At 43.6% G+C, this 25,370-nt stretch overlaps 1 protein-coding gene across 2 annotated transcripts in view; it reads right to left on the reverse strand.

Moving 5' to 3' along the window:
• The window catches only part of rttn (rotatin), a 69,363-nt gene that overhangs the window by 39,206 nt on the left and 4,787 nt on the right, over nucleotides 1–25,370 (reverse strand). Inside the window, exons 5-26 of one of the 2 annotated variants that reach the window (XM_031796469.1) lie at nucleotides 24,362–24,452; nucleotides 24,110–24,224; nucleotides 19,845–19,995; nucleotides 19,169–19,343; nucleotides 18,883–19,076; nucleotides 18,665–18,780; nucleotides 17,873–18,040; nucleotides 17,578–17,790; nucleotides 17,243–17,355; nucleotides 16,971–17,097; nucleotides 16,677–16,802; nucleotides 16,291–16,407; nucleotides 15,622–15,761; nucleotides 12,595–12,766; nucleotides 8,825–8,924; nucleotides 8,324–8,412; nucleotides 8,128–8,245; nucleotides 7,617–7,713; nucleotides 7,441–7,506; nucleotides 7,103–7,294; nucleotides 1,828–2,070; nucleotides 673–817 (exon numbers count right to left, since the gene is read on the reverse strand). In XM_031796469.1, coding sequence (XP_031652329.1) covers nucleotides 673–817; nucleotides 1,828–2,070; nucleotides 7,103–7,294; nucleotides 7,441–7,506; nucleotides 7,617–7,713; nucleotides 8,128–8,245; nucleotides 8,324–8,412; nucleotides 8,825–8,924; nucleotides 12,595–12,766; nucleotides 15,622–15,761; nucleotides 16,291–16,407; nucleotides 16,677–16,802; nucleotides 16,971–17,097; nucleotides 17,243–17,355; nucleotides 17,578–17,790; nucleotides 17,873–18,040; nucleotides 18,665–18,780; nucleotides 18,883–19,076; nucleotides 19,169–19,343; nucleotides 19,845–19,995; nucleotides 24,110–24,224; nucleotides 24,362–24,452 — 3,068 coding nt within the window. The remainder of the gene's footprint in view (nucleotides 1–672; nucleotides 818–1,827; nucleotides 2,071–7,102; nucleotides 7,295–7,440; nucleotides 7,507–7,616; nucleotides 7,714–8,127; nucleotides 8,246–8,323; nucleotides 8,413–8,824; nucleotides 8,925–12,594; nucleotides 12,767–15,621; nucleotides 15,762–16,290; nucleotides 16,408–16,676; nucleotides 16,803–16,970; nucleotides 17,098–17,242; nucleotides 17,356–17,577; nucleotides 17,791–17,872; nucleotides 18,041–18,664; nucleotides 18,781–18,882; nucleotides 19,077–19,168; nucleotides 19,344–19,844; nucleotides 19,996–24,109; nucleotides 24,225–24,361; nucleotides 24,453–25,370) is intronic. The other variant, XM_020509050.2, reaches the window with a different exon arrangement.

A 25,370-nucleotide genomic window follows, 5' to 3' on the forward strand; every position in this document is an offset into this window, starting at 1 on the left:
CCCATACTTATGATGAAGCAGGCAAGGTGAGACACATTAGATCTGATGTAGCTCCTGTAGCTAAGAAAGAACAGAGTTTCTTTACAGCTGTGGAAATCATCTGTGTTGTGGGTCCTGGTACTCTATTTTGGGGCTGTAATGTGATATTAATGCCTTTCTGTCCTTTGACAGTGTGTGATTTATACAGGCTCTACTTTGATAACTACACATCTCTGTGTTTGGGGAGGACAAGCTTAACTGGATCGCTGGCACACACACATGCAAGCACCCACTCACCCTACAGTTTTCGGGGAGAAGATGGGGAGTGTGCCCAATCTAATGGTTCCCAACATGGGGAAGAAAGGAGATGAAGTCAGATTTACTGAGTAATGTTGATACACTAGACCAGTTTTCCTATTATAGTCCCTATTCCCTCATCTCCTTTATGACGACACATAGGATAAGGCCTAGATGAAAGGCTAGAGGTTAAAGCGATATCACAGAGGACAAACCCTGAGAAGATAGGTTGAGGGCATTTTCCCAATAGGACTTATCATACTGCTTTCACCTAACCTGGGTTCAGATCAATGTAAAAGATGGCGATGAGACTAGGGAAAGGTAATGAAGCAAAGTGGACAAGGATCTAGGTGATGAGGAAAGCAAACCTGGGGACCTCCTGGTCCTAGTGCTGACCTGTTTGAGGAGTAGCTCCAGTATCCAGCGGAGGTCCTTGTCCTCTGACCCTAAATGGCTCTGTTTGAAGTAGGCGCTCAGGAACGCTATAACGTCCACCAGCAACCTCTCATCCTCCACACATGCTGGACGCACCTGCACAAACCTACAGACAGAGAGAGATAGAGACAGAATAATGGAGAATATGGATGATATCTTGAATTTTGGTGGACATACAACTGACCTGTAGAAATGATGAGTGCAGTAAAGCTGCTTAATGTGCAGCATTGAATAATACATAATTATACTGAAGAAAAATATAAAACCAAACAAGTGTTGGTCCCATATTTGATGAGCTGGAATAAAAAAAGCACAAGATGCTTATTTCTCTCAAATCTTGTGCACAAATTTGTTTACGTCCCTGTTAGTGAGCAGATTATCCATCCACCTGACAGGTGTACCTTGTGCTGGGAACAATAAAAGGCCACTCTAAAATGTGCACACAACACAATGCCACAGATGTCTCAAGTTTTAAGGGAGCGTGTAACTGACATGCTGACTGCAGAAAGGACCACCAGAGCTGTTGCTAGAGAATTTAATGTCAATTTCTCATCCATTTTAGAGAATTTGGCAGTACGTTCAACCGGCCTCACATCCGCAGACCACCATCGCCTCATGTTTCAGCATGATAATGCATGGACCCATGTTGCAAGGATCTGTACACAATTACTAGAAGCTGAAAATGTCCCAGTTCTTCCATGGCCTGCATACTGACCAGGCATGTCACCCATTGAGCATGTTTGGGATGCTCTGGATTAACAGCGTGTTACAGTTCCCGCCAATATCCAGCAACTTCGCACAGCCATTGAAGAGGAGTGGGACAACATTCCACAATCAACAGCCTGATCAACTATGTGAAGATGTGTTGCGCTGCATGAAGCAAATTATGGTCACACAAGATACTGACTGGTTTCTGATCGACGCCCTACTTTTTTTTATGTATCTGTGACCAACAGATGCATATCTGTATTCCCAGTCATGTGAAATCCATACATGAGGGCCTAATGAATTTATTTCAATTGACTGATTTCCTTATATGAACTGTAACTCAGTAAAATCTTTGAAATTGTTGTGTCAGTATAGATGGTCTTCTAGTGTGTGTGTGTGTGTGTGTACCTTGCTATGGCGGGCTGCCAGGTGAGGGAACGGAGAGTGTCCCTGCAGCTGTGTGTGTGAGTGCCTGTGATGGCCATCCTGTCAATCAGCAGGTGGAGGCGGAGCCTGGAGAGTGCAGAGGTCACAGAGGCATGGCCTGCTGCCATGATGATGTCCTGGACGCAGTCCTGAAGGCTGCTGGGGAGGTGTGTTGCCCGTAATGACAGAACCTGCGACCCTGAAAGGCTCAGATCACTGTGGAAACTAGAGGAAAACAAGACAGAATTTGTTATTTTTTCTGCAAGCAATCAAAGTTCCCCTTTAGGGTCAATATAGTACTCATCTTGTGCATGTGACTAGGAAAAACTCAGGTCTAATTATGTTATGTTATCTTGACCTTGTCTTTTTGGCTGTGATGAGAATGAGTGAACACATTCCCGTTAAGAAACCACCTGGGAAAGAGTCAAAGGGGAGAGAAGAATGTGGCGTGTAATAATTGAGTCGTTCTGATTCTGACTCTGTGTTGGATCAGAAGTTGTATTTCTACGGTGACAGGGGTGTCACATAAGAGCCCAATCACCCAGGCAGCACGGTGCCTTCCTAATTCTGTTCCCAGGGACTTTTGATGAGCCGTCTTCCAGACGTGCCTTGTCACTCCACACAGGAAGTGTCCTGTGTCTGGAACAGCAGGGGATTGTGGGTAGTTCTGCGTGACTCATCACTAAAAGGCTGTGTGTCAGCCTAGTCAACTTTGAGTTCAACTCGGGCTAAACGGTCATACAAAAGTGGCTCACACCTGATACATTTCTATGGCAACGAATCCTTCAGAACTAACCTGCTCCAGGGAGGGCTATCTCACAGCTAACTCCACCTGCTCTGAATTAATTCAATCAGATTCCCTCCTTCTTGCAAAGATTGCATCATCATATCCATCATTTGAGGAAGACTGATTCAATATTTATTAATCAAAAGTATTTTGGGATGTTAAAACATAGTAATGTTAAAATATATAACATTACACAATGACAGAAAGCATTTTAAACTTCACGCAATTTTTTAAAAACATTTTTGTATTATTAAAGATCCAATTTTATTTATCACTTACACATGGTTAGCAGATGTTAATGCGAGTGTGATACAGCCTGACGGGATGCTCTCAATTGAGAATCTGTAAAGATTTGTCAGGGTTTTGGGTGACAAGCCAAATTTCTTCAGCCTCCTGAGGCTGAAGAGGCACTGTTGAGCCTTCTTCACCACACTGTCTGTGTGAGTGGACCATTTCAGTTTATCTGTGATGTGTACTCCCTCTGCTGTTTCTCGAAGTCCACAATCATCTCCTTTGATTTGTTGACTTGAGTAAGCGGTTGTTTTCCTGACACCACACTCTGAGTGCCCTCACCTCCTCCCTGTAGGCTGTCTAGTTGTTGTTGGTAATCAAGCCCACGCTTGTTGTGCTGTCTGCAAACTTGATGATTGAGTTGGAGGCGTGGATGAACAGGAGTACAGGCGGAGGCTGAATACGCACCACTGTGTTGAGTGTCAGCGAAGTGGAGATGTTGTTTCCTACCTTCACCACCTGGGGGCAGCCCGTCAGAAAGTCCAGGACCCAATTGCACAGGGCGGGGTTGAGACCAGGGCCTCCTGATGAGCTTGGAGGGCATCAATGGTGTTGAATGCTGAGCTATAGTCAATGAACAGCATTCTTACATAGGTATTCCTTTTGCCTAGATGGGATAGGGCAGTGTGCAGTGTGATGGCGATTGCGTCATCTGTGGACCTGTTGGGGCGGTATGCAAACTGAAGTGGGAAGTGAGTGCTACAGTCATTTAGTTCAGTTATCTTTGCCTTCTTGGGTACAGGAACAATGGTGGCCATCTTAAAGCATGTGGGACAACAGACTGGGATAGGGAGTGATTGAAAATGTCCGTAAACACACCAGCCAGCTAGTCCGCGCATGCTCTGAGGACTATTTCAAGGGCTGATTTCAAGGTTTTACTGCTAACCTACAAAGCATTACATGGGCTTGCTCCTACCTATCTCTCTGATTTGGTCCTGCCGTACATACATACACGTACGCTACGGTCACAAGACGCAGGCCTCCTAATTGTCCCTAGAATTTCTAAGCAAACAGCTGGAGGCAGGGCTTTCTCCTATAGAGCTCAATTTTTATGGAACGGTCTGCCTACCCATGTCAGAGATGCAAACTCGGTCTCAACCTTTAAGTCTTTACTGAAGACTCATCTCTTCAGTGGGTCATATGATTGAGTGTAGTCTGGCCCAGACTGTGCGTTCTCTAATTCTCTCCTTCTCTCTTTCTTTCTCTCTCTCGGAGGAGGACCTGAGCCCTAGGACCATGCCCCAGGATTACCTGACATGATGACTCCTTGCTGTCCCCAGTCCACCTGGCCGTGCTGTTGCTCCAGTTTCAACTGTTCTGCCTTCTTATTATTCGAACATGCTGGTCATTTATGAACATTTGAACATCTTGGCCATGTTCTGTTATGATCTCCACCCGGCACAGCCAGAAGAGGACTGGCCACCCCACATAGCCTGGTTCCTCTCTAGGTTTCTTCCTAGGTTTTGGCCTTCCTGGGGAGTTTTTCCTAGCCACCGTGCTTCTACACCTGCATTGCTTGCTGTTTGGGGTTTTAGGCTGGGTTTCTGTACAGCACTTTGAGATATCAGCCGATGTACGAAGGGCTATATAAATACATTTGATATTTAGTCATACAATAGTATTGATAGGAGTAGGGGGAAAAGGTGCTTGTATACTGATAAGCACACAAGACGGCATTAACGATAAGCAATAAAATCAAGGCGGCACTTCTAGAAGCCTATTTCACACAAGAGCCTACTGAATTTGAAAAATTACTTTTCTTAAATTTTGATTTCGGCACAAATTAAAAAAGTGTCACTGACTCACCCATGGATTGATGTTTCAGCATTGTCTCAAAGATGAGTTCGGTGTTGGACTAGCCTTGTGTGACATGCACGCACAGTTACCAGCCAGCTAGAGTTAACGGCAGGGGGACGAGTAATATCCACTGTTGTAGTACGGATAAGGACTGAGCTGGAATGTGAAGATAACTGAAGCTAGTTAGCTTTAGAAAAGTCTGAGTAGATCTAGCTTGCTTCGTAGGATACCCCTCAGGACTGACTGATTCCAGCTAGCTACAGTATCTTCATGAAGCACCTTGACATTTCATTGAAAAATAACTGTAGTACTCAGAATATTTTCTAACCAGACGAAGACGCAAAGGTTCATCGAAATAAAAATATGAATACACATACACGCACATATTCCTGGGTTCAAAAACCCTTTCAGCCTTGATGTTTAGTCCAGCACAAAGCCTTGATCTGGGTCTGTGCCATGTGTTGTTCCACTTTAGATGAGGATGTGATTTTGTTTGATTAGAGAATGCTAATGAGCTGGGTACATGTCCAAATGAGTGTTTTTTAACCTCATTTAGTCTGTGTATATATACAGTTGAAGTCAGACGTTTACATCCACTTAGGTTCGCGTCATTAAAACACGTTTTTCAACCACTCCACAAATTTCTTGTTAACAAACTATAGTCTTGGCAAGTCGGTTAGGTCATCTACTTTGTGCATGACAAGTCATTTGACAGACAGATTACTTCACTGTATCACAATTACAGTGGGTCAGAAGTTTACATATACTAAGTTGACTGTGCCTTTAAACAGCTTGGAAAATTCCAGAAAATGATGTCTTTGCTTTAGAAGCTTCTGATATGCTAATTGACATCATTTGAGTCAATTGGAGGTGTACCTGTGGATGTATTTCAAGGCCTACCTTAAAACTCAGTGCCTCTTTCTTGACGTCATGGGAAAATTAAAATAAAATCAGCCAACACCTCAGAAAAGAAATTGTAGACCTCCACAAGTCTGGTTCATCCTTGGGAGCAATTTCCAAACGCCTGAGAGTACCACGTTCATCTGTACAAACAATAGTATGCAAGTACAAACACCATAGGACCACGCAGCCGTCATACCGCTCAGGAAGGAGACGCGTTCTGTCTTCTAGAGATGTGCAAATCAAGTGCAAATCAATCCCAGAACAGCAGCAATGCACCTTGTGAAGATGCTGGTGGAAACATGTACAAAAGTATCTATATCCACAGTAAAACGAGTCCTATATCGACATAACCTGAAAGGCCGCTCAGCAAGGAAGAAGCCACTTCTCCAAAACCGACATAAAAAATCCAGACTACAGTTTGCAACTGTACATGGAGAAATGTCCTCTGGTCTGATGAAACAAAAATAGAACTGTTTGTCCATAATGACCATCGTTATGTTATGTTATGACAGGTGTCTTTTATACTGATAACAAGTTCAAACAGGTGCCATTAATACAGGTAACGAGTGGAGGACAGAGTAGCCTCATAAAGAAGAAGTTACAGGTCTGTGAGAGACAGAAATCTTGCTTGTTTGTAGGTGACCAAATACTTATTTTCCACCATAATTTGCAAATAAATTCATTAAAAATCCTACAATGTGATTTTCTGGATTTTTTTTCTCATTTTGTCTGTCATAGTTGAACTGTACCTATGATGAAAATTACAGGCCTCATCTTTTTAAGTGGGAGAACTTGCACAATTGGTGGCTGACCAAATACTTTTTTGCCCCACTGTATATATTATATATTACTGTATATATTGATCACATTCCTTGTGTATGATCATATATTTTGACATTAAATGTAAATATTGTGAACCTATGTTATAAATGTTTTACCTCCAGTTTCAGGATGTGATGTCACTGAGTACTGCCTCTATATATAGGACCTTCCACCCCCACCTGGGATATGGATGCCTGATGAAGACCTTAGGGTCCAAACGTTGTTATAAATAAATATCACCGGAGAGGATGAGCAGCAGTGTGCGGCCTTTTCCTTTCTGTTTTCTTTATCATTTTCTTTCTAATTTACTTCGATGTCAGTCTGCATTAAGACAGTGACAGTTTTGTGCATGATAGTGACACCTGAATTGATCCATTGTTGAGTTGTATACCTCTGGTGTGATTAGTTATGTTAAAAGAGGAACGGTGAGGCTTCCTCATCTGTTGTCTGCATTAGGTTACATGACAAAAATGAAGACTGATGGATCAGACGCCTCAGCTCTTTAGCAGTCCAACAGAAACTGTCTGCAACTCTTCCCCAGAACGTTCCAGTAATCAATGTAGCTAGTGAACAATCTCAATTAACGTCCTTGGTAAAAATGATGGTCAACAAAAACAAACTTGACATCCGAGGTACATAAGGTGTGATGTGACTTACTCGGCGACATCACTGCGGATCCCACGGAGCTCCTCCAAGAGGTTATCTATCCCAGAATGCCATGCGGTGTTCCAGGCCAGCTGCAGGGTCTCCTTGGCGGGGGTCAGGGAGAGGAGGTCAGAGTAGGGGGGCAGGACGGAGCAGTAGGGGCTCACCGCATGGTGGGACGCGGCCTGGAACGGTAGGCTGTACCTGGGGAGGGAGAGGAGGGGGAGAGAGAGGAGGGTAGAGCATGTAGTTACTAGATATAACACCATTCATATGTAAATAGACAGACTGACATCAATAGAAAAAGTAAATATTGGTGACTTATCAACAAAGTTAGGCTACTTCATTACCTTCGTATGACAGACACAGGGAGAGAGAACGGTGAGAGAGCCACGTCGGAGCTGGAATTGTCCGACCTGATTAGGTAAAACAATAAAATGCTTTACCACATCTTTGCTCTGTAGGAAATAGTGCTAAAATCAAAAGCAAACAAATTAATTCAAGTGAGAGCGGGAAGAACACTTACCACACTTCTACTGTTGCAATCTCATCAAAGAGCAGCAGACACATCAACACAGCCGCCTCACTAACATCCCCTTTATTCTCCTTGACAAGCAATGAAGCTAACAGGATAAACAAACAATTAGAAAACGTTCAGTGATTAGCAGTGGTGAACGCACACTCAGTTGATTCCAGTGAGGGTTTAGCTATGTGATTGTTTAACCTTGTGAAGGCCTTTTTGAGAGGTGCAAGAGAATGTGTTTACCAATGTGAACGTCTAGGTCCTGTGAACATACCTCTAAAACTGTACAATGTAATACCTTTATTGAATGAGTTGTGATGTGAATTAACTCCAGGGCAGTGTTAAACTGTTCAAACGTTACTCGCTGAGTTGTAAATGCAAAGTCATCACTCAGCTGGGCAACGAAATCAGTTTACCTGTGCCCGAGTGAATGAGTTGTGTGTGAACGTCACTCAGAGCAGTGTGATAGAGTTGGACTGTGATGGTTGCTAAATGAGTTGTGTTGGGAACGTACCCCTGAGCAGAGTGATGAGGAGGGGGGTCTTCTCAGCCAGAAGATGCCTCAGGGAGGGGTCTGCATACACCAGTTTTCTCAGAATACACACACACGGCTCCAACAGGCAGTCCATGCTCTGGAGGAACACACGTGTTAACACAGCAAACATAGACAAACATACACATTCATATGCTGATCTGCGAGGTCTTTTCACCTTCCTGTGGTCGTTCACACTCTCTGTGATGAAGCAGATCACTTTATCTGTTACACCAAGACTCTTCAACACTGGGTGCATTGCTGTTTCTATGGAGAAAATAGATTGAAAGTAATAAATTAACAATAGGCCTATCAATAATACAAAATGAAGTGTTGTCTGCCTAACAATGCTAGACCCTAAGAATACATGGAATTTGCATATTTTTCCTTTCTCAAGTTACTTCTATTATTTATCCTAAACATATGGTGGTGGGTAGAAGCATACGCCTTTGCAAAAACACGGAAAGCTTTTCTTTGTGTGACTACTCACACAAAACATTTATATTTTCTTCAACTTTATTTTCTTTCCGAACCATTTTGATGTTCTAGGTCAACGCTAACCAAGCTTAGGAGAGTTATGTCTAGTGTTACGCCCTTTTCCCCCCCAAAATATGTTTTATCTACATATCCCTTGCTAATCCTAAAAGAATTGTGTGGAGGATATGAAGCGCTACATCACCCTGTAGGACGACAGCCAGTTGTTCTGCTGCTGACCTCCTGAGGGTCAGGTCAACAGTGTCAGAGGTAAAGATGCTGAACAGCTTCTCCACTGACTCCACCTATGGTCATAAAGAAATAAACAACTAACAGTAAGAACAATTTAACCCAGTGGTACACTACATGATTTGGCCTCGATGTAGCGGTCCCAGACACATTTATTTTTTTAGATCGGAAAGAAAAATCCCCATGTCGTTGCCTACTCGGGGCGAGCGGGCGTCACCGACGTCGATTGATGGGAGCGAGTCAGACACGCCATCTGAGGGCTACTGATCCCGTCTTTGAGTAGTCCCAGACGTACTGATATTTTTAAACATACTTGATTTTATCGGCACAACATCTGCAATGCTCTTGTAGTGTGAGATTTGCAAAGACAAGTTTTGAGAATGTGATCAGCAAATAGCCAATGAGAGCTTGCCAAAGAGCCTGCTTTGAGCCACAGCTCGTTCTAGCTACATTAACAATCTAATCCAGGGCCATGCACAGGGGGCATGTGCTCAAAAATAAAATGAATATCTTGAAATTCATAACACACCAAATGCCTCTGTAGCAAAAACATCTATATTTTTTTAGCATGGGCCTATTTATTTATGCAATATGTAAAATAGGGACCTTGAAGCCACACCTATGTGGAGCGCAGGCCAGGTACATGTTCACCAAGCAGCAAGACAGAGAAACCAGACACAAATAAAGACAATGAAGAAATCGTCAAAACTGCTAAATAGAATGAAATAAACCAAAGCTTCTTGATCATATGTGTTACAGTTTTTTAGCTCTCCAAACAACATTTCCACTTTGAGAATGAGAATGTAATAATATATTGTCTGAATGAACAGAAATGACTGCAACCAAACATTGTAGATTACTTGGTGAATTGAGGAGATTAATGATAACATCAAGACTAAATGTATATGTGATATGTAGTGGGGAATTGATCAGCATTAACAGTTGATATAAAGAAACAATGAGTGCACGTGAATTTGGCTGGGGTCAGCGGACATACTTGGAGAGAGACCAGTCTAGCGCATCTTCGCCACACAACAACACTCACATCACAAATTGTAAACTAGCTACAGTATATGCATAGTCTATGCAGTCACTTCACCCCTACCTACATGTACAAATTACCTCAACTAGCCTGTATCCCCGCATATAGCCTCGTTATTGTATTGTGTTACTTTATTTAGCAAATATTTTAAATCTATTTCTTGAACTGCATTGTTGGTTAAGGGCTTGTAAGTAAGCATTTCACAGTACTGTCTACACCTGTTGTATTCAGCCCATGTGACAAATAACATTTGATTTGATTTATATATACACAATAATATGTGGACACCCCTTCAAATGAGTAGATTCTGCTATTTCAGCTACACCGGTTGCTGACAGGTGTATAAAATCAAGCACACAGCCATACAATCTCCATAAACAAAAACATTGGCAGTAGAATGGCCTTACTGAAGAGCTGTGACTTTCAACGTGGCACCGTCATAGGATGCCACCTTTCCATGAAGTCAGTTTGTCAAATTTCTGCCCTGCTAGAGTTGCCCCGGTCAACTGTAAGTACTGTTATTATAAAGTGGAAACGTCTAGGAGCAGCAATGGCTCAGCTGCGAAGTGGTAGGCCACACAAGCTCACAGAACGGAACCGCATAGCGCGTAAAAATAGTCTGTCCTCAGTCGCAACACTCACAACCGAGGTCCAAATGGCCTCTGGAAGAACTGTTCGCTGGGCACTTCATGAAATGGGTTTCCATGGCAGAGCAGCCACACACAAGCCTAAGATGACCATGTGTAATACCATGTGTCGGCTGGAGCGGTGTAAAACTCGCCGCCATTGGACTCCGGAGCAGTGGAAATGCATTCTCTGGAGAGATCACACGTCACCACGTTTCGCGGATGCCAGGAGAACAACACCTGACCCAATAAATAGTGCCAACTGTAAAATTTGGTGGAGGAGGAATAATGGTCTGGGCTGTTTTTCATGGTTCGGCCTAGGTAACTTAGTTCCAGTGAAGGGAAATCTTAATGCTACCGCATGCAATAACATTCTAGACGATTCTGTGCTTCCAACTTTGTGGCAACAGTTTGGGGAAGGCCCTTTCCTGTTTCAGCATGACAATATACACAAAGCGAGGTCCATACAGAAATTGTTTGTCGAGATCGGTATGGAAGAAGTTGACTGGCCTGCACAGAGCCCTGACCTCAACCCCAGCAAACACCTTTGGGATGAATGGGAATGCCGACTGCGAGCCAGGCCTAATCACCCAACATCAGTACCCGACCTCACTAATGCTCGTGGCTGAATGGAAGCAAGTCCCCGCAGCAACGTTCCAACATCTAGTGCTAGTGGAGGCTGTTATAACAGCAAAGGGGGAACTAACTCCATATTAATGCCCATGATTTCGGAATGAGATGTTCGACGAGCAGGTGTCCACATGCACTACATGACAAAAAGTAGTTGCAGTGCCGCCTAAAGACATTAACGACATCGGAAAAGAGGGTGGGCTGTCAGCTGATCAATGTTGTTGATTGATTTAAATCTGCTAGTTAGATTTATTTTATTGATTAAAATGTACCTCATGTCTTTCTGCCTCTCTCTGCTGTGCATATCAGCCAACAAGACCAAAATACTGATGATATAGGCTAAATCAAGTGTCATCAAGTGTTAATCAAATGTTATGCTGCTGTGGCAATACTGTTGATATTTAAACTAGGTAGTTAGCTACACACACACACACGACCAGAGACCGCAACTCTCAAGCCATGCATGTTTCCATACTGGGCACATGCAATATCCTTACAGGGCAGACTGGGAAATAGGCACAACCAGGAGCGCGCAAGCTAGGTACAGGGCAGATCAACAGGCTCAAACAATGGACGGGGTAGGTGGAGTCGAACTCGACGACGACTTGCAGGCAGTGGGTTCTGAACAACAATGGACGGGGTAGGTGGAGGCGAACTCGACGACGACTTGCAGGCAGTGGGTTCTGAACAACAATGAACGGGGTAGGTGGAGGCAAACTCGACGACGACTTGCAGGCAGTGGGTTCTGAACAACAATGAACGGGGTAGGTGGAGGCGAACTCGACGACGACTTGCAGGCAGTGGGTTCTGAACAACAATGGACGGGGTAGGTGGAGGCGAACTCGACGACGACTTGCAGGCAGTGGGTTCTGAACAACAATGGATGGGGTAGGTGGAGGCGAACTCGACGACGACTTGCAGGCAGTGGGTTCTGAACAACAATGGACGGGGTAGGTGGAGGCGAACTCGACGACGACTTGCAGGCAGTGTGTTCTGAACAACAATGACACTTTCATCTGTACTTTTTTGTATCATTTTGGCAGAAATCACACAAAAAGGGCCCTTTGGAGACTGGAAGGGCAAAATGGCATTCGGTCTGCACAGGTAGAGCCCTATCTGGGCACTGCCTGATCGAATCATATCAGACTGTTTTGTTAAGACAATGTGGTGGTATGGAGAATCCTTACGAGGAAGTGAATAATGGTGTGTGTGACCCCCTGTCTGCACAGGATCGTTTAGTGTGCGCACCACTACGTTGGCAAGACAACAACAAAAAATACATGAAAGAGGCTGAGCGATGTTAAGATTTTGAAAGTCGTGTAGTGTACACTCTGCATTAGGGTATAGTCTGTCACATAACTATACATCTGTACCTACAACGGGATAAAGGCCAACGTTGTCTGTATGTCGCTGCCCGTCTATCCATACCTTAAGGAAGGATCGGTCGCTGCTGTCCAGGTTGATGTCCAGTACATTGTTGAGACAGAAGAGGGAGGGGAGAGAGGAGAGGACAGGACCCTCCAGGGTTGGTCTGACTGTAGTAGCCCCCTCTACACTGGTCAGGTGGGGAAGAAGGTGTTGGACTGCTGCAGCTCGGACCCTGCAATCACACCAAATACTCAGAGGTATGGGACTGTAGGTCATCAATCAATCAACCTATTAATCAATCGATATATCAGTGTTTTACCTGGGATTTTTTTTTGGGAGCGAGAAACAAATTTCCTTCAATTCTACATATTTTGCCATGGGGCTGAGAAAAAAATTGCAGTTTCAAAAGCTAATTTCCTGTAATTCTATATATTTTGCCATGGGGTGGAGAGAACATTTGACAGTTTTAAAGCAAGTTTCCTGCAATTCTACACAGTTTGCCAGGGGCTGGGAGAAAATGTGGAGTTTTAAAGCTAGTTTCCTGCTATTCTCCACATTTTCCCATGGCTTATGCCGTGTTCGTATGTCATCAAACATTTAAAATCAGCAGTTGGCCGCTGCTAAATGCATAGAGGGGAAAATGGGATCAAGCATTCAAATAATCAATCTGTCTTTTCTCTCTCTGTTCTTTCTGGGTCTATGAATCAGTCAAAGATACAGGACTTTCATATACAACTAATACATCCTCCATACAACACTGAGGAGCTAACTGAGTACACAGCACAATAAAGAGAGTAAATATACATATTCATTCAAAAGCAGTATAGACAGACAGGGACTGTGTGGAGAAGATAGCTGTTATCCATAACCATTACAAAGAGCCCCCAGCCAGAGACAGAGTTGAGTCCATCAGCTTATAACAAGTGACAGGAGTAATATGCCCATCAACATCAACACACAGTGTTGGAAAACAGAATAGCTAAACACTGAGACAGTTGTCTGGTTTTACAACGCCCCCGAGAGTCAATGTCAAATTCAGTTGACAGTTTCAAAAAGTAAAGACACACACTCAGACAAATTCGCCTTTCCCCTCACATGCACACATGCACCAGAGTATGTGAGCGGAGCTGGACCGGAGCTAGGACCGGAGCTAAGAGCTGGGCCCAGCACACATTTGTAGGCTACTTGGGTGCTGCTATAGCCCCTTGCTTTATCTACTGTCATGGAGTTCACCAAATTTTTTCATAAAGAAACTGATAAACACACACAGGTGCAAAATCAAGGTGACTTACAAAGATGAGGACCAAGAGAGAAGGTGGTGATGTCGTGTCCACAACTAAAGAATCATTGTGGAATCTAAAAAGACTCGTATCCCAAAAGCATGATGGAGTACTTACTACACGCACGTTAAAAGAAAAGAACGAGGTGGATAGATAACTGAGTGTGTCATTGTAGCAAAGTATTCATAAACAAAACAATCTGCTCTTAAAAGTTTCGTTCGTTTTTGTTATATTATCTATAGGCCATAATGGATTTTGGCCCAATAGGCCTGGCATATTCCCACGTTCAAGGAGCTTTCCGCTTTGATTGGGTTATTTTGCTTCCAAACCATTAGGCCTACCTACAGAATAATAAAACAACTCTGCCCAGCTTGGCAAGAGGGGCCAAAAGGGTGTTTAACATTCCCAGTGGCTCTGTGAAGAAGATATTCCCCGCTGCTGACCTGCACTCCAGGCACCATCGCCTGAGCCTGAAGCCATAGACTGGCCAAAACTCATGTTTCTCAAAATGAATTCAAATGAACTAAGAAGTCATTTTTCATTAAATTTGTATTTAATTCTAAGTAAGTCACAGCCTAAATGCACAATTTATAGACTATAATGATTTAATACAATGAAATGTTGTTTAAATGCTGAGTGCTTTAAGTCCCTACCAGCCTATTGGGTCAAACTTGCAAATGCCTAACAATGCATTTCTTTGTAGGCTATAGCCATGAAATAACTGAAAGAACATAGCCAAAATAATTTATATCCGTTGCTTCTTAGGCTCCCTGTCTGGCTCCTGACCTATTTACAGTGTTGATATGCTGTTTAATATAACATGCAGCCTATTTGAAATGTGAGCTTCTTACATTCACCTTTTCATGTTTATTCTAATACTTTTCATTCAAATCATATGGTTTGGTTTCAATACTTGAAACCCTTATAGGTAAGTCCATGTCATCACAAAAATAGATGGGTTTTGGTTAAACTGTGATTTTAATGAACGGAGCGAATTTGGAGCGGCAGTCTTTCAGTGCACATGCACCTCTCCATGAGCGAGATTTCCAACCGAGATTTCCAACCGCTGTGTGCAACCGCGTGCACACAAACACAAACACAGAGAGAGAGAGCGAAATCGTCTAAGGTAAACTGTTGGAATCATAGAAATATAATAATAATTCTAAATGTATTGGTGGAATACAACGGGCACGTGGAATGCAGTTTTGTTTGGCAAGACAAGGGAGGAGATGGTTGTGACAAAGTAGGAACCAAAGTGTTGGTAAGTGTTTTCCATGAGACCCTAATTAGATTGAAATAGGCACATTCCACAAACAATGCTAATGTGCTCCACCACTGGTACCGCCCTGTATTAGAGCAAAAGTTTGCTAGCAAGATTTGCTACATCTCAGCGGAGTTAGTTAGCCAGCTAGCGATTAGCATTAGGGGCTAACTCACTTTTTTGGGGCACAACAACTAACTAGTAAAATATGTAGATGCAAAGTGGAAAGCTGCGTCGTTCTTGTTTGAAAAAATCATTTGACTGCATGCTGTTATTTGGTCAATGAACTCAAGCTCAAGGAACTGCATGCTTGAGTGACAGGGGGAGGGGCTTGGCATGTGTGGGGTTGGGAAACGGCCAAAAGAGGAGAGACAGAACTCTGTCAATTCGAGAAATAAATAAATAAACAATGGAAAAAACAATGGAAGTTAGACGGCTAAATGCAAATTTCAATACTGCAATTTTGATTAAAATGGGATTAATAGTGCAGCCCTACCACACACAAACACAGAGAAACAGTCCCCTACTACAGACACGCTCACTTACTCCGGCTCCTTAGTGAAGAGTAGTCGTAGCGCAGCTCTCAACTTGGCTGTGTTTGGAAACACGCCGTCTCTCACCTCGTTCGACACTTCACTTATCAGAAGAACACAGTTTCCCAGTGCATCCTCTGTGCCTGCGTAACTCTACACACACACACACACACACACACACACACACACACTAAGATCTGGGAATTCCAGCTGAGCACAACAGTAAATAAATATGCATCACCATGATTAGAGAATGTTTCATCTGGTTTCTACAGACGTGACAGGCTCAGAGACGAAAGGCTGCAAATTAAATCAAACTTGACGACCTTGTCAAGAGCCCATGCATATTCATGTTCAATTGTCTGGATTTCAGTTGCTTCAAACACCAACGTTTAATAAAAAGCTTGCTTTTTTTGGTAAAAACTGTTACAATATCACAGAATATGCAAATGAGCAGATAACTAAATATTGCTTGGCAGCAGCTCCATATTTGGCACTGTACTCAGACGGATGCAGACGTTTCACTTTGATTGTTATTTTCTGAAAAGGTGCAATCCCACTAGGCATTTTCCCTTCCAAAGTACTACATAAAAAGGTAAAAATTGTATTTCACTTCATGAGCTCTCAATGTTTATAACCAATGTATGCCAAACATTGAGTGTGTGTGGTGTGTACACAGTACCTGTAATATGGGGATGACTGGGTAAAGTGCCTGGTTGAACCTGTCCCATGTTGATGCTGTCATCATTAATGGGCACTTCAGCAGGAAGAGCAGAATATCCTTGGCAGCAGAGTTTACCTATAGATCACACATCAACTCCTGAACCCACAGCAAGCAGTATAACAATACATCTTTTTCACAAGCCACCCAAACTGTTTCTTGTCCATTTATCCTTCATTTAGCCATTGAGAATAAATTGTGTTTTGCAATAATGACCTTTTAAAAAAGTGGTTCAGCGCTGTATGTCTAGAGCAACATCTACACATTGTCAACATTTTATATGACCTCAAACCCTTGACAAGCAGATTGATTTGTCACTAAACAACACATGCGTGTGCACACACTACCTTCCCAATTGGGTCCTGGAGTCCAAATGCGCTGATCTGGTAGAGGACTTTGGGGTGAAGGAGGAAATTAACCCCACTACAGACTGACGACACGGGCTTGACCACATTCTGAACCCCCAGACACTCCTAAGGGGTCAAAAGTGAACAACATGCTTACCAGATGACCTCGCATGAAGAGGTGAGAGGTCAGAAGCATTAGCAATGTTATGATATCGTTATCCTACCAAACATTTGTTAAGTGCCAGCATTACCATATTACCGATCGTATTGAATAGATCTATGGGTTGACCTCACCTTGACGACATTGAGGGTGCAGGTGTAGGTCTCAGTCTTCACAGGGAGGAGGGGATGGGTCAGAAGCTTCAGTAGAACCCTCTGGCTCTCTGTCTGGAGCAGCGGACTGGCCTGCTCAAACTTCCACCTGATGATACAACCACAAATAAGACAATGTGTTAATGAATCAATTAATCCATTCCTCAAATGAGTTATGAGCAGTATTGATCTTACAGAAAGGAGACTTCTCAATCTACCATAAATAGAGGTAGTAGTGGTAATAGATATCTTACAAGTAGGAGCAGATGTGGATGCACTCCTTGACAATAGGTAGGTGTTGGTGGTATGGAAGGCCATCTATGGCTTGGTCTGCCAGCTCCAGTAATTCAAGCCAGTTCTTATCTCCCTGTAGAGGAATAGAAACAAACTCCTTAACATTGTACTCAGGTGCAACAGTAAAACATGTAAGCTCAGTCTTTTTTGTAATATCTACATTATCTTCCAGCAAAAACACCCATATCTTACTCCTCTTCGAGGAGGATCCTCTCATGGTTTTTGGTTACACCTGGTATTACGTTGGTTGAGCACCTACTACTCCTTTCCAAACGAGCCTCCTCTATCTCAGTACCTGTTGCTGCGTCTCCTTAAGAAACATGCAGGTGGACTCCATCCAGAGAGCAGCACGGCTGGTCCTCCTGTAGAGGTCATGGCCTTCAGGGTTCACCTGCTCCAGGTAGGCCACCGCAGCCTCCGCCATGCTGGGATAGGCCAAGCTGAAGGGCCGGTCCAGACACAGAGACAAGAGGACTGCCACAGCACTCTCCGGGAGATGACCACTGGCCTGGAGAGGAGAAACGTATCTGTTTGGTTAGGGTTAGTCATGTAGCTCAAAAAGTACTGTGGCAAAAAAATAACAAAGACACCTTCTCCAGGGGCAGGATGGTCTGCAGCAGTCTGATGGTGAAGACGGCTGTAGCTACGTAGGCCAGTCTGTGCTGGACCAATGAACTCTCAGGACAGTCTGAGGAACAGCTCTCATGATAGGTCATGATGTCACCCAGTGTCTCCATGGTAATCTTCAGCTTCTCCCTCTGAAAACAACACAAACCATAATCAATCAATCAATCATGAACCCTCTCCCTGTAAAACACAAGCCAAGAACAGCACAGACACCAGCAGAGGGCAGCAGAAACCCAGGCCAGACTAAAAAGTATTTGGGGAGCCCTGAAGAAGCCTGGCAGTGACACAGCAAGCTAGTCTCCAGCTAAAGATGACAAAACAGCATGGACCCTGGGCTGCTCGGGGGTCCTATTAAACAGCTGTGGGAGAGGAGGACAAGAGAGGGCCTTGGCTTGACAAGAGCGTACATCTAATTACAGAGAAGCAGGCACTCTTAACAGGATACAAATAACAAATGACTCTACATGGTCAAATCTGTATGAGTGAATGTTGTGACCCAAAGAACAGTACACGATTCTAACTATTTACTGTTCAGTGACCTCCAGCACACACACTGCAGAGGAAAAATCTGAAAAGTGTCACTTTTCATGCATGTTGCAGAACGACATCATGTTCATTATACACTCACTGTGGAAAATGTGTAATATTTGTACATTTGTGCTCTGCTTATCTTCACTGTGAGCTAATGTCGGCTAGCTAGTGTCAGTGGATCAGTAAATATTCAGATATTAATACTGAGGGGTGTTGTGACTTGCCAGCTCCATCCCCACCAAGCTGGTGTCGTCCCAGACCAGATCACACACACCGTCTCTCAGCAGGACCACCGCCTCACACAGCAGCTCACACACACCCCGGAACACACGCACGCCGTCTGGGGGAGATAAAATTTTTGTTCATTAATAATGTTGGCTGAAAAACCTTCACATAGTCAGAGAGAGAGAACACACAGGCAAAAAAAATCTCTCACTCCTACCTGTCCTGAGCAGTGGTATGGCATGCTCCATGGTGGCCACAGTAAACTGGGCCAGGCTGAGCTGCTGGAGCTGCAGCACGAGGACATCCTCCACCCCCAGATCAGGCAGCTCTAGTTGGGCTGCGTCTGCAGGCGAGGGGGCGGTCTGCCTGGAGGCCTGAGCTGCAGCTCCACCTCTCTGAGAGCTACTGCTGCTGAGAGGCAAGCGGTAAAAAAAATGAGTCAATTAGAAATGTCCGGACTGACTGTAAAAATAACACCGACAACCACACCAACAGACACACACCTGTTGGAGGCAGCATCCCCATCTTGGCCGTCCCCTCTGGGCCTTTGGCCGTTACGCCCCACCACAGAGGGCCGAGGAAAGCACTCTCCTCCTGGGGACGAGGCCAGGGAGCGCTGGGCCCCCCCCCCGTGCACCTCCTGGGAGTAAGACAGTGACGAGTTCTGGGACACTGGGTCTACAGAGGAGAAGGCAAGATGGAGGGAAAGAGAAAAGAATCATCATCATCATTAGTTGCCTAGAATTTGCCTTTGCTGCATAACAATAATAATAAAGACACCGGAGTAGAAAACCTCTACTCTTAGATAAGTGCCATGAGATCCGTAGGAAAGGATGAGGTCTGACTCTGATCAAAGAGAATTAGACTACAAATAGGACCTGGCACAATGAAGTTAGATAAGAAAAATAACAAGAGAGTTCTTCATAAGTAAGATGCACTCTGATCTGAGAGTTACTCAGACACATGGGACCCAGCAGGACACAATGTCTGAGCAGAAATTAATTTTAGCTGCCAAGTGATAATTGGTATGTCAACTGAATCACACACTAAATCTGTGCCAAGTCGTGAAAGTAAATCCGCATAGGCGTAATAACTATAAAGCTATCTCGGCCTTGAAAATTATATTCTTAACTCTTTTTCTGATTAAATAAAAATGTAATAATCCAGATGTAATCCAACCTTCCTTTGCGGAGTAGAAGCTGGGGTCTCTGTGGAAACGAAGTCTCCTCCTCAGCCCCACACACAGCTGCTGTAGACAGGCCACTGCCTGCAGTCTCAGGTAGCCTGCCTCACTCTCACCTGGAGTCAGCCTCAGGATGGACAGGAGGTTCTGGAACACGGGAAAAATCAGAGAATAAGGATCAAACTTATGGTATATGGTCAAACTTACATTAAAACAGAGTACCTAAGACGGAGTAGGATACATTTCACCCACTAGGAGTCCGCAAAGGTAATTGCAGGGGGTCCGCAAAAATATACACTGCATTCGGAAAGTATTCAGACCCCTTGACTTTCTCCAATTTTTTTTGCTTTACAGCCTTATTCTAAAATGTATTAAATATGTGTACTCCTCCTCAAACTACACACAATATCTCATAATGACAAAGCAAAAACAGGTTCTTAGAATTTTTTGATTTTCTTTTTTAAATATCTATTTTTAAATATTACATTTACATAAGTATTCAGACCCTTTACTCAGTACTTTGTTGCACATTTGGCAGCAATTACAGCCTCAAGTCCTCTTGGGTATGACTTAGAATATGTGGACAACTACAAATAGCTAGGTGTCTAATTAGACTGTAAACTCTCCTTCCACTCTCATTAAACATCTCCAATCCAAAATTAAATCTAGAATGGCTTCCTATTTCGCAAAAAAGCATCCTTCACTCATGCTGCCATATATACCCTCGTAAAACGGACTATCCTACCGATCCTTGACTTCAGCGATGTCATTTACAAAATAGCCTCCAACACTCTACTCAGCAAATTGGATGTAGTCCATCACAGTGCCATCCGTTTTGTCACCAAAGCCCCATATACTACCCACCACTGCGACCTGTATGCTCTCGTTAGCTGGCCCTTGCTTCATATTCGTCGCCAAACCCACTGGCTCCAGGTCATCTATAAGTCTTTGTTAGGTAAAGCCGCACCTTAGCTCACTGGTCACCATAGCAGCACCCACCCGTAGCATGCACTCCAGCAGGTATTTCACTGGTCACCCCCAAAGCCAACTCCTCGTTTGGCCGCCTTTCCTTCCAGTTCTCTGCTGCCAATGACTGGAACGAATTGCAAAAATCACTCCAGTGTTTAATTGCTACATTGTAATTATTTCGCCACTATGCCCTATTTATAGCCTTACCTCCCTAATCTTAATACATTTGCACACACTGTATATAGATTTTTTCTATTGTGTTATTGACTGTATGTTTGTTTATCCCATGTGTAACTGTGTTGTTTGTGCCGCACTGCTTTGCTCTACCTTGGCCAGGTCGCAGTTGTAAATGAGAACTTGTTCTCAACTGGCCTACCTGGTTAAATAAAGGTGAAATAAAATAATACAAATTAAATGACGCTACAACCTTGCCACACCTATACTTGGGGAGTTTCTTCCATTCTTCTCTGCAGATCCTTTCAAGCTCTGTCAGTTTGGATGGGGAGCGTCACTACACAGCTATTTTCAGGTCTCTCCAGATATGTTCGATAGGGTTTAAGTCCGGGCTCCGGTTTGGCCACTCAAGAACTTTCAGAGAATTGTCCTGAAGCCAATCCTGCGTTGTCTTGGCTGTGTGCTTAGGGTCATTGTCCTGTTAGAAGATGAACCTTCTCCCCAGTCTGGGGTCCTGAGCACTCAAGCAAGTTTTCATTAAGGATCTCTGTACTTTGCTCTGTTCATCTTTCCCTCGATCCTGACTAGTCTCCCAATCCCTGCCGCTGAAAAACATCCCCACCACATGATGCTGCCTCAACCATGTTTTACTGTAGGGATGGTGGCAGGTTTACTCCAGAAGTAAGGACTTGCATTCAGGCCAAAATGTTCAATCTGGGTTTCATCAGACCAGAGAATGTTGTTTCTCATGGTCTGAGAGTCTTTAGGTGGCTTTCGTCTGGCCTGATTGGTGGAGTGCTGCAGAGAAGGTTGTCCTTCTGGAAGGTTCTCCCATCTCCAGAGGACCTCTGGAGCTCTGTCAGAGTGACCATCAGGTTCTTGGTCACCTCCCTGACCAAGGCCCTTGTCCCCCAATTGGATCACCAAACCTCTTCCATTTAAGAATGAGGAGGCCACTGTGCTCTTGGGGACCTTCAATGCTAAAAATATATTTTTTTGCACCCTTCCCCAGATCTGTGCCGTAACACAATCCTGTCTCAGAGCTCTACGGACAATTCCTTCGACCTCATGGCTTGGTTTTTGCTCAGACAACGCACTGTCAACTGCTGGCCCTTATATAGACAGGTGTGTGCCTTTATAAATCATGTTCAATCAATGTCATTTTCCACAGGTGGACACCAATCAAATTGTAGAAACATCTCAAGGATAATCAATGGAAACAAGATGCACCTGAGCTAAATTTCTCGTCTCATAGCAAAGGGTCTGAATATTTATGTAAATAAAGCATCTGCTTTTCAATTTTAATAAATGTGCAAAAATGTCTAAAAATCTGATTTTGCTATGTCATTATGGGGTATTGTGTATAAATTGATGAGGAATATTTTTAATTTAATCTGTTTTAGAATAAGGCTAACAAAAAGTTTGAAAAGGGGAAGGGGTCTGAATACACACACACACACAGTACCAGTCAAAAGTGTGGACACACCTACTCAGTAAAGACATCAAAACTATGAAATAACACATATGGAATCATGTAGTAACCAAAAAGTGTCAAATCAAAATATATTTTAGATTCTTCAAAGTAGCCACCCTTTGCCTTGATTACAGTTTTGTACACTCTTGACATTCTCTCAACCAGCTTCACCTGGAATGCTTTTCCAACAGTCTTGAAGGAGTTCCCACATATGCTGAGCACTTGTTGGCTGCTTTTCCTTCACTCTGTGGTCCAACTCATCCCAAACCATCGCAAATGGGTTGAGGTCAGATGATTGTGGGGGCCAGTTCATCTGATGCAGCACTCCATTACTCTCCTTCTTGGTCAAATAGCCCTTGCAGTCTGGAGGTGTGGTGGGTCATTGACCTATAGAAAAACTGATTATAGTTCCACTAAGCGCAAACCAGATGGGATGGTGTATCGCTGCAGAATACTGTGGTAGCCATGCTGGTTAAGTGTGCCTTGATTTCTAAATCAAATCAAGCACCCCCACATCATCACACCTCCTCCTCCATGCTTCACAGTGGGAACCACACATGCAGAGTTAATTTGTTCATCTATTCTCAGTCTCACTAACACCCTACGGTTGGAACCAAAAATCTCAAATTTGAACTCATCAGACCAAAGGACAGATTTCTACCGGTCTAATGTCCATTGCTCGTGTTTCTTGGCCCAAGCAAGTCTCTTATTATTATTGGTGTCCTTTAGTAGTGGTTTCTTTGCATCAATTTACACAGTCTCCTCTGAACAGTTGATGCTGAGATGTGTCTGTTACTTGAACTCTGTGAAGCATTTATTTGGGCTGCAATTAGGTGGTGAAGGTAGGAAACAACACCTCCACTTCGCTGATCCTCAACACTGGGGCCCCACAAGGGTTCATGCTCAGTCACCTCCTGTACTCCCTGTTCATCCACGACTGCGTGGCCACGCACGCCTCCAACTCAAATCATCAAGTTTGCAGACGACACAACAGTAGTAGAATTGATTACCAATAATGACGAGACAGCCTACAAGGAGGAGGTGAGGGCTCTGGGAGTGTGGTGCCAGGAAAATATTTATATTTCTTCAATTCTGGCAGCTCTAAAACTAAAAATAATAACAAATATGCTGGAGAAAACAGTGGCGCTGTGTCCCCTTATGCGGATTTCAGCTTTAAGTCAGGTTTAAGGCATGTAAGTTAGGGTTAGGATGCGTTCAGATGCTCTCCGTCAATGACAATATACGACAGAACAGCAATGACAAACAGTCCAGTTTATAACCATTCATGAAAGACTTATTGTACCGATTGAACACTTCCAGCTCAGAAAGGCCCAGAAACAATAGGCTGATATACAGTAGGAGCTGTAAATAACACAACACTAAATAAAAGACAACCTAGAATTAAGTATTTGGAGTTGGCATATGTCTCCTGTTCAGATTCACTGCCTTCTGTTGTTAGCTAATGACGTCATGGCTCTAAATACCAGTGATTCAATCCATCTAGTAGCTCCTATCGACCCTGTGGAGGCCCAGGCCACGGGTGGTGGCTGGTCATCTATTTGGCACTATTTGGCCATACTGGAAAAGAACAGGATAACTGAGTGTTCTTTCTTACCACAAATGAAAACGTATAAAGTATCTTGCCTGCACGATACTGGGACGCTGGAGAAATATCTCAGCCGGAAAGTCCTGCATGATGACGTCACGTAGGAGCTCACACGTGGTCCTCACCAAGTTGTGGTTGTTACTCCTTAGAGAACTGGTAAAACAAAACAAAAATAGATAACGTAGCTCATTCCAATTACATAAACATAGTTAAACAACTATATTTAAAAATCACATTAACACTCTGAAGAGAGCGAAATCTCTGCTCAACAAAGTTCTGATGAGACCAACCTCTCATTGGATGACAATATGTGTTGGTCTGTTGTGGTCAAAGCCAACCAGGGAAATGTAGAAAACTTCAGACATCCAACGGAGTTATTCACTGCAAATAGACATCAGAAATTGGCTCATTTGATTTTATTTCACCTTTATTTAACCAGGTAGGCCAGTTAAGAACATGTTCTCATTTACAACTGCAAACCGGCCAAGATAAAGCAAAGGACTGCGACAAAAACAACAGCACAGATTTCCACGTAAGCAAATGTACAGCCAATAACACAATAGAAAAATCTATGTACAGTGTGTGCAAATGTAGAAGAGTAGGGAGGTAAGGCAATAAACAGGCCATAAATGCGAAATAATTACAATTTCCAACACTGAAGTGATAGATGTGTAGATGATGATGTGCAAGTAGAGATACTGGGGTGCAAAAGAACAAGAGGATAAGTAACAATATGGGGATGAGGTAGTTGGGTGTGCTATTTACAGATTGGCTGTGTACAGGTACAGCGATCAGTAAGCTGCTCTGACAACTGATGCTTAAAGTTAGAGGCAGAGGTATAAGACCCCAGCTTCAGTGATTTTTGCAATTCGATCCAGTCATTGGCAGCAGAGAACTGGAAGGGAAGGCGGCCAAGGGAAGTGTTGGCTTTGGGGAGGACCAGTGAAATATACCTGCTGGAGCGCGTGCTACGGGTGGGTGTTGCTATGGTGACCAGTGAGCTGAGATAAGGCGGGGCTTTACCTTGCATAGACTTAAAGATGACCTGGAGCCAGCCAACAAGAGCATACAGGTCGCAGTGGTGGGTAGTATATGGGGCTTTGGTAACAAAACAGACGGCACTGTGATAGACTACATCTAGTTTGCTGAGTAGAGTGTTGGGAGCTATTTTGTAAATGACATCGCTGAAGTCAAGGATCGATAGGATAGTCAGTTTTACGAGGATATGTTTGGCAGCCTGAGTGAATGAGGCTTTGTTGCGAAATAGGATGCCGATTCTAGATTTCATTTTGGATTGGA

Source organism: Oncorhynchus kisutch, linkage group LG18, assembly GCF_002021735.2.
Source record: "Oncorhynchus kisutch isolate 150728-3 linkage group LG18, Okis_V2, whole genome shotgun sequence".
Lineage (NCBI taxonomy): Eukaryota > Metazoa > Chordata > Actinopteri > Salmoniformes > Salmonidae > Oncorhynchus > Oncorhynchus kisutch.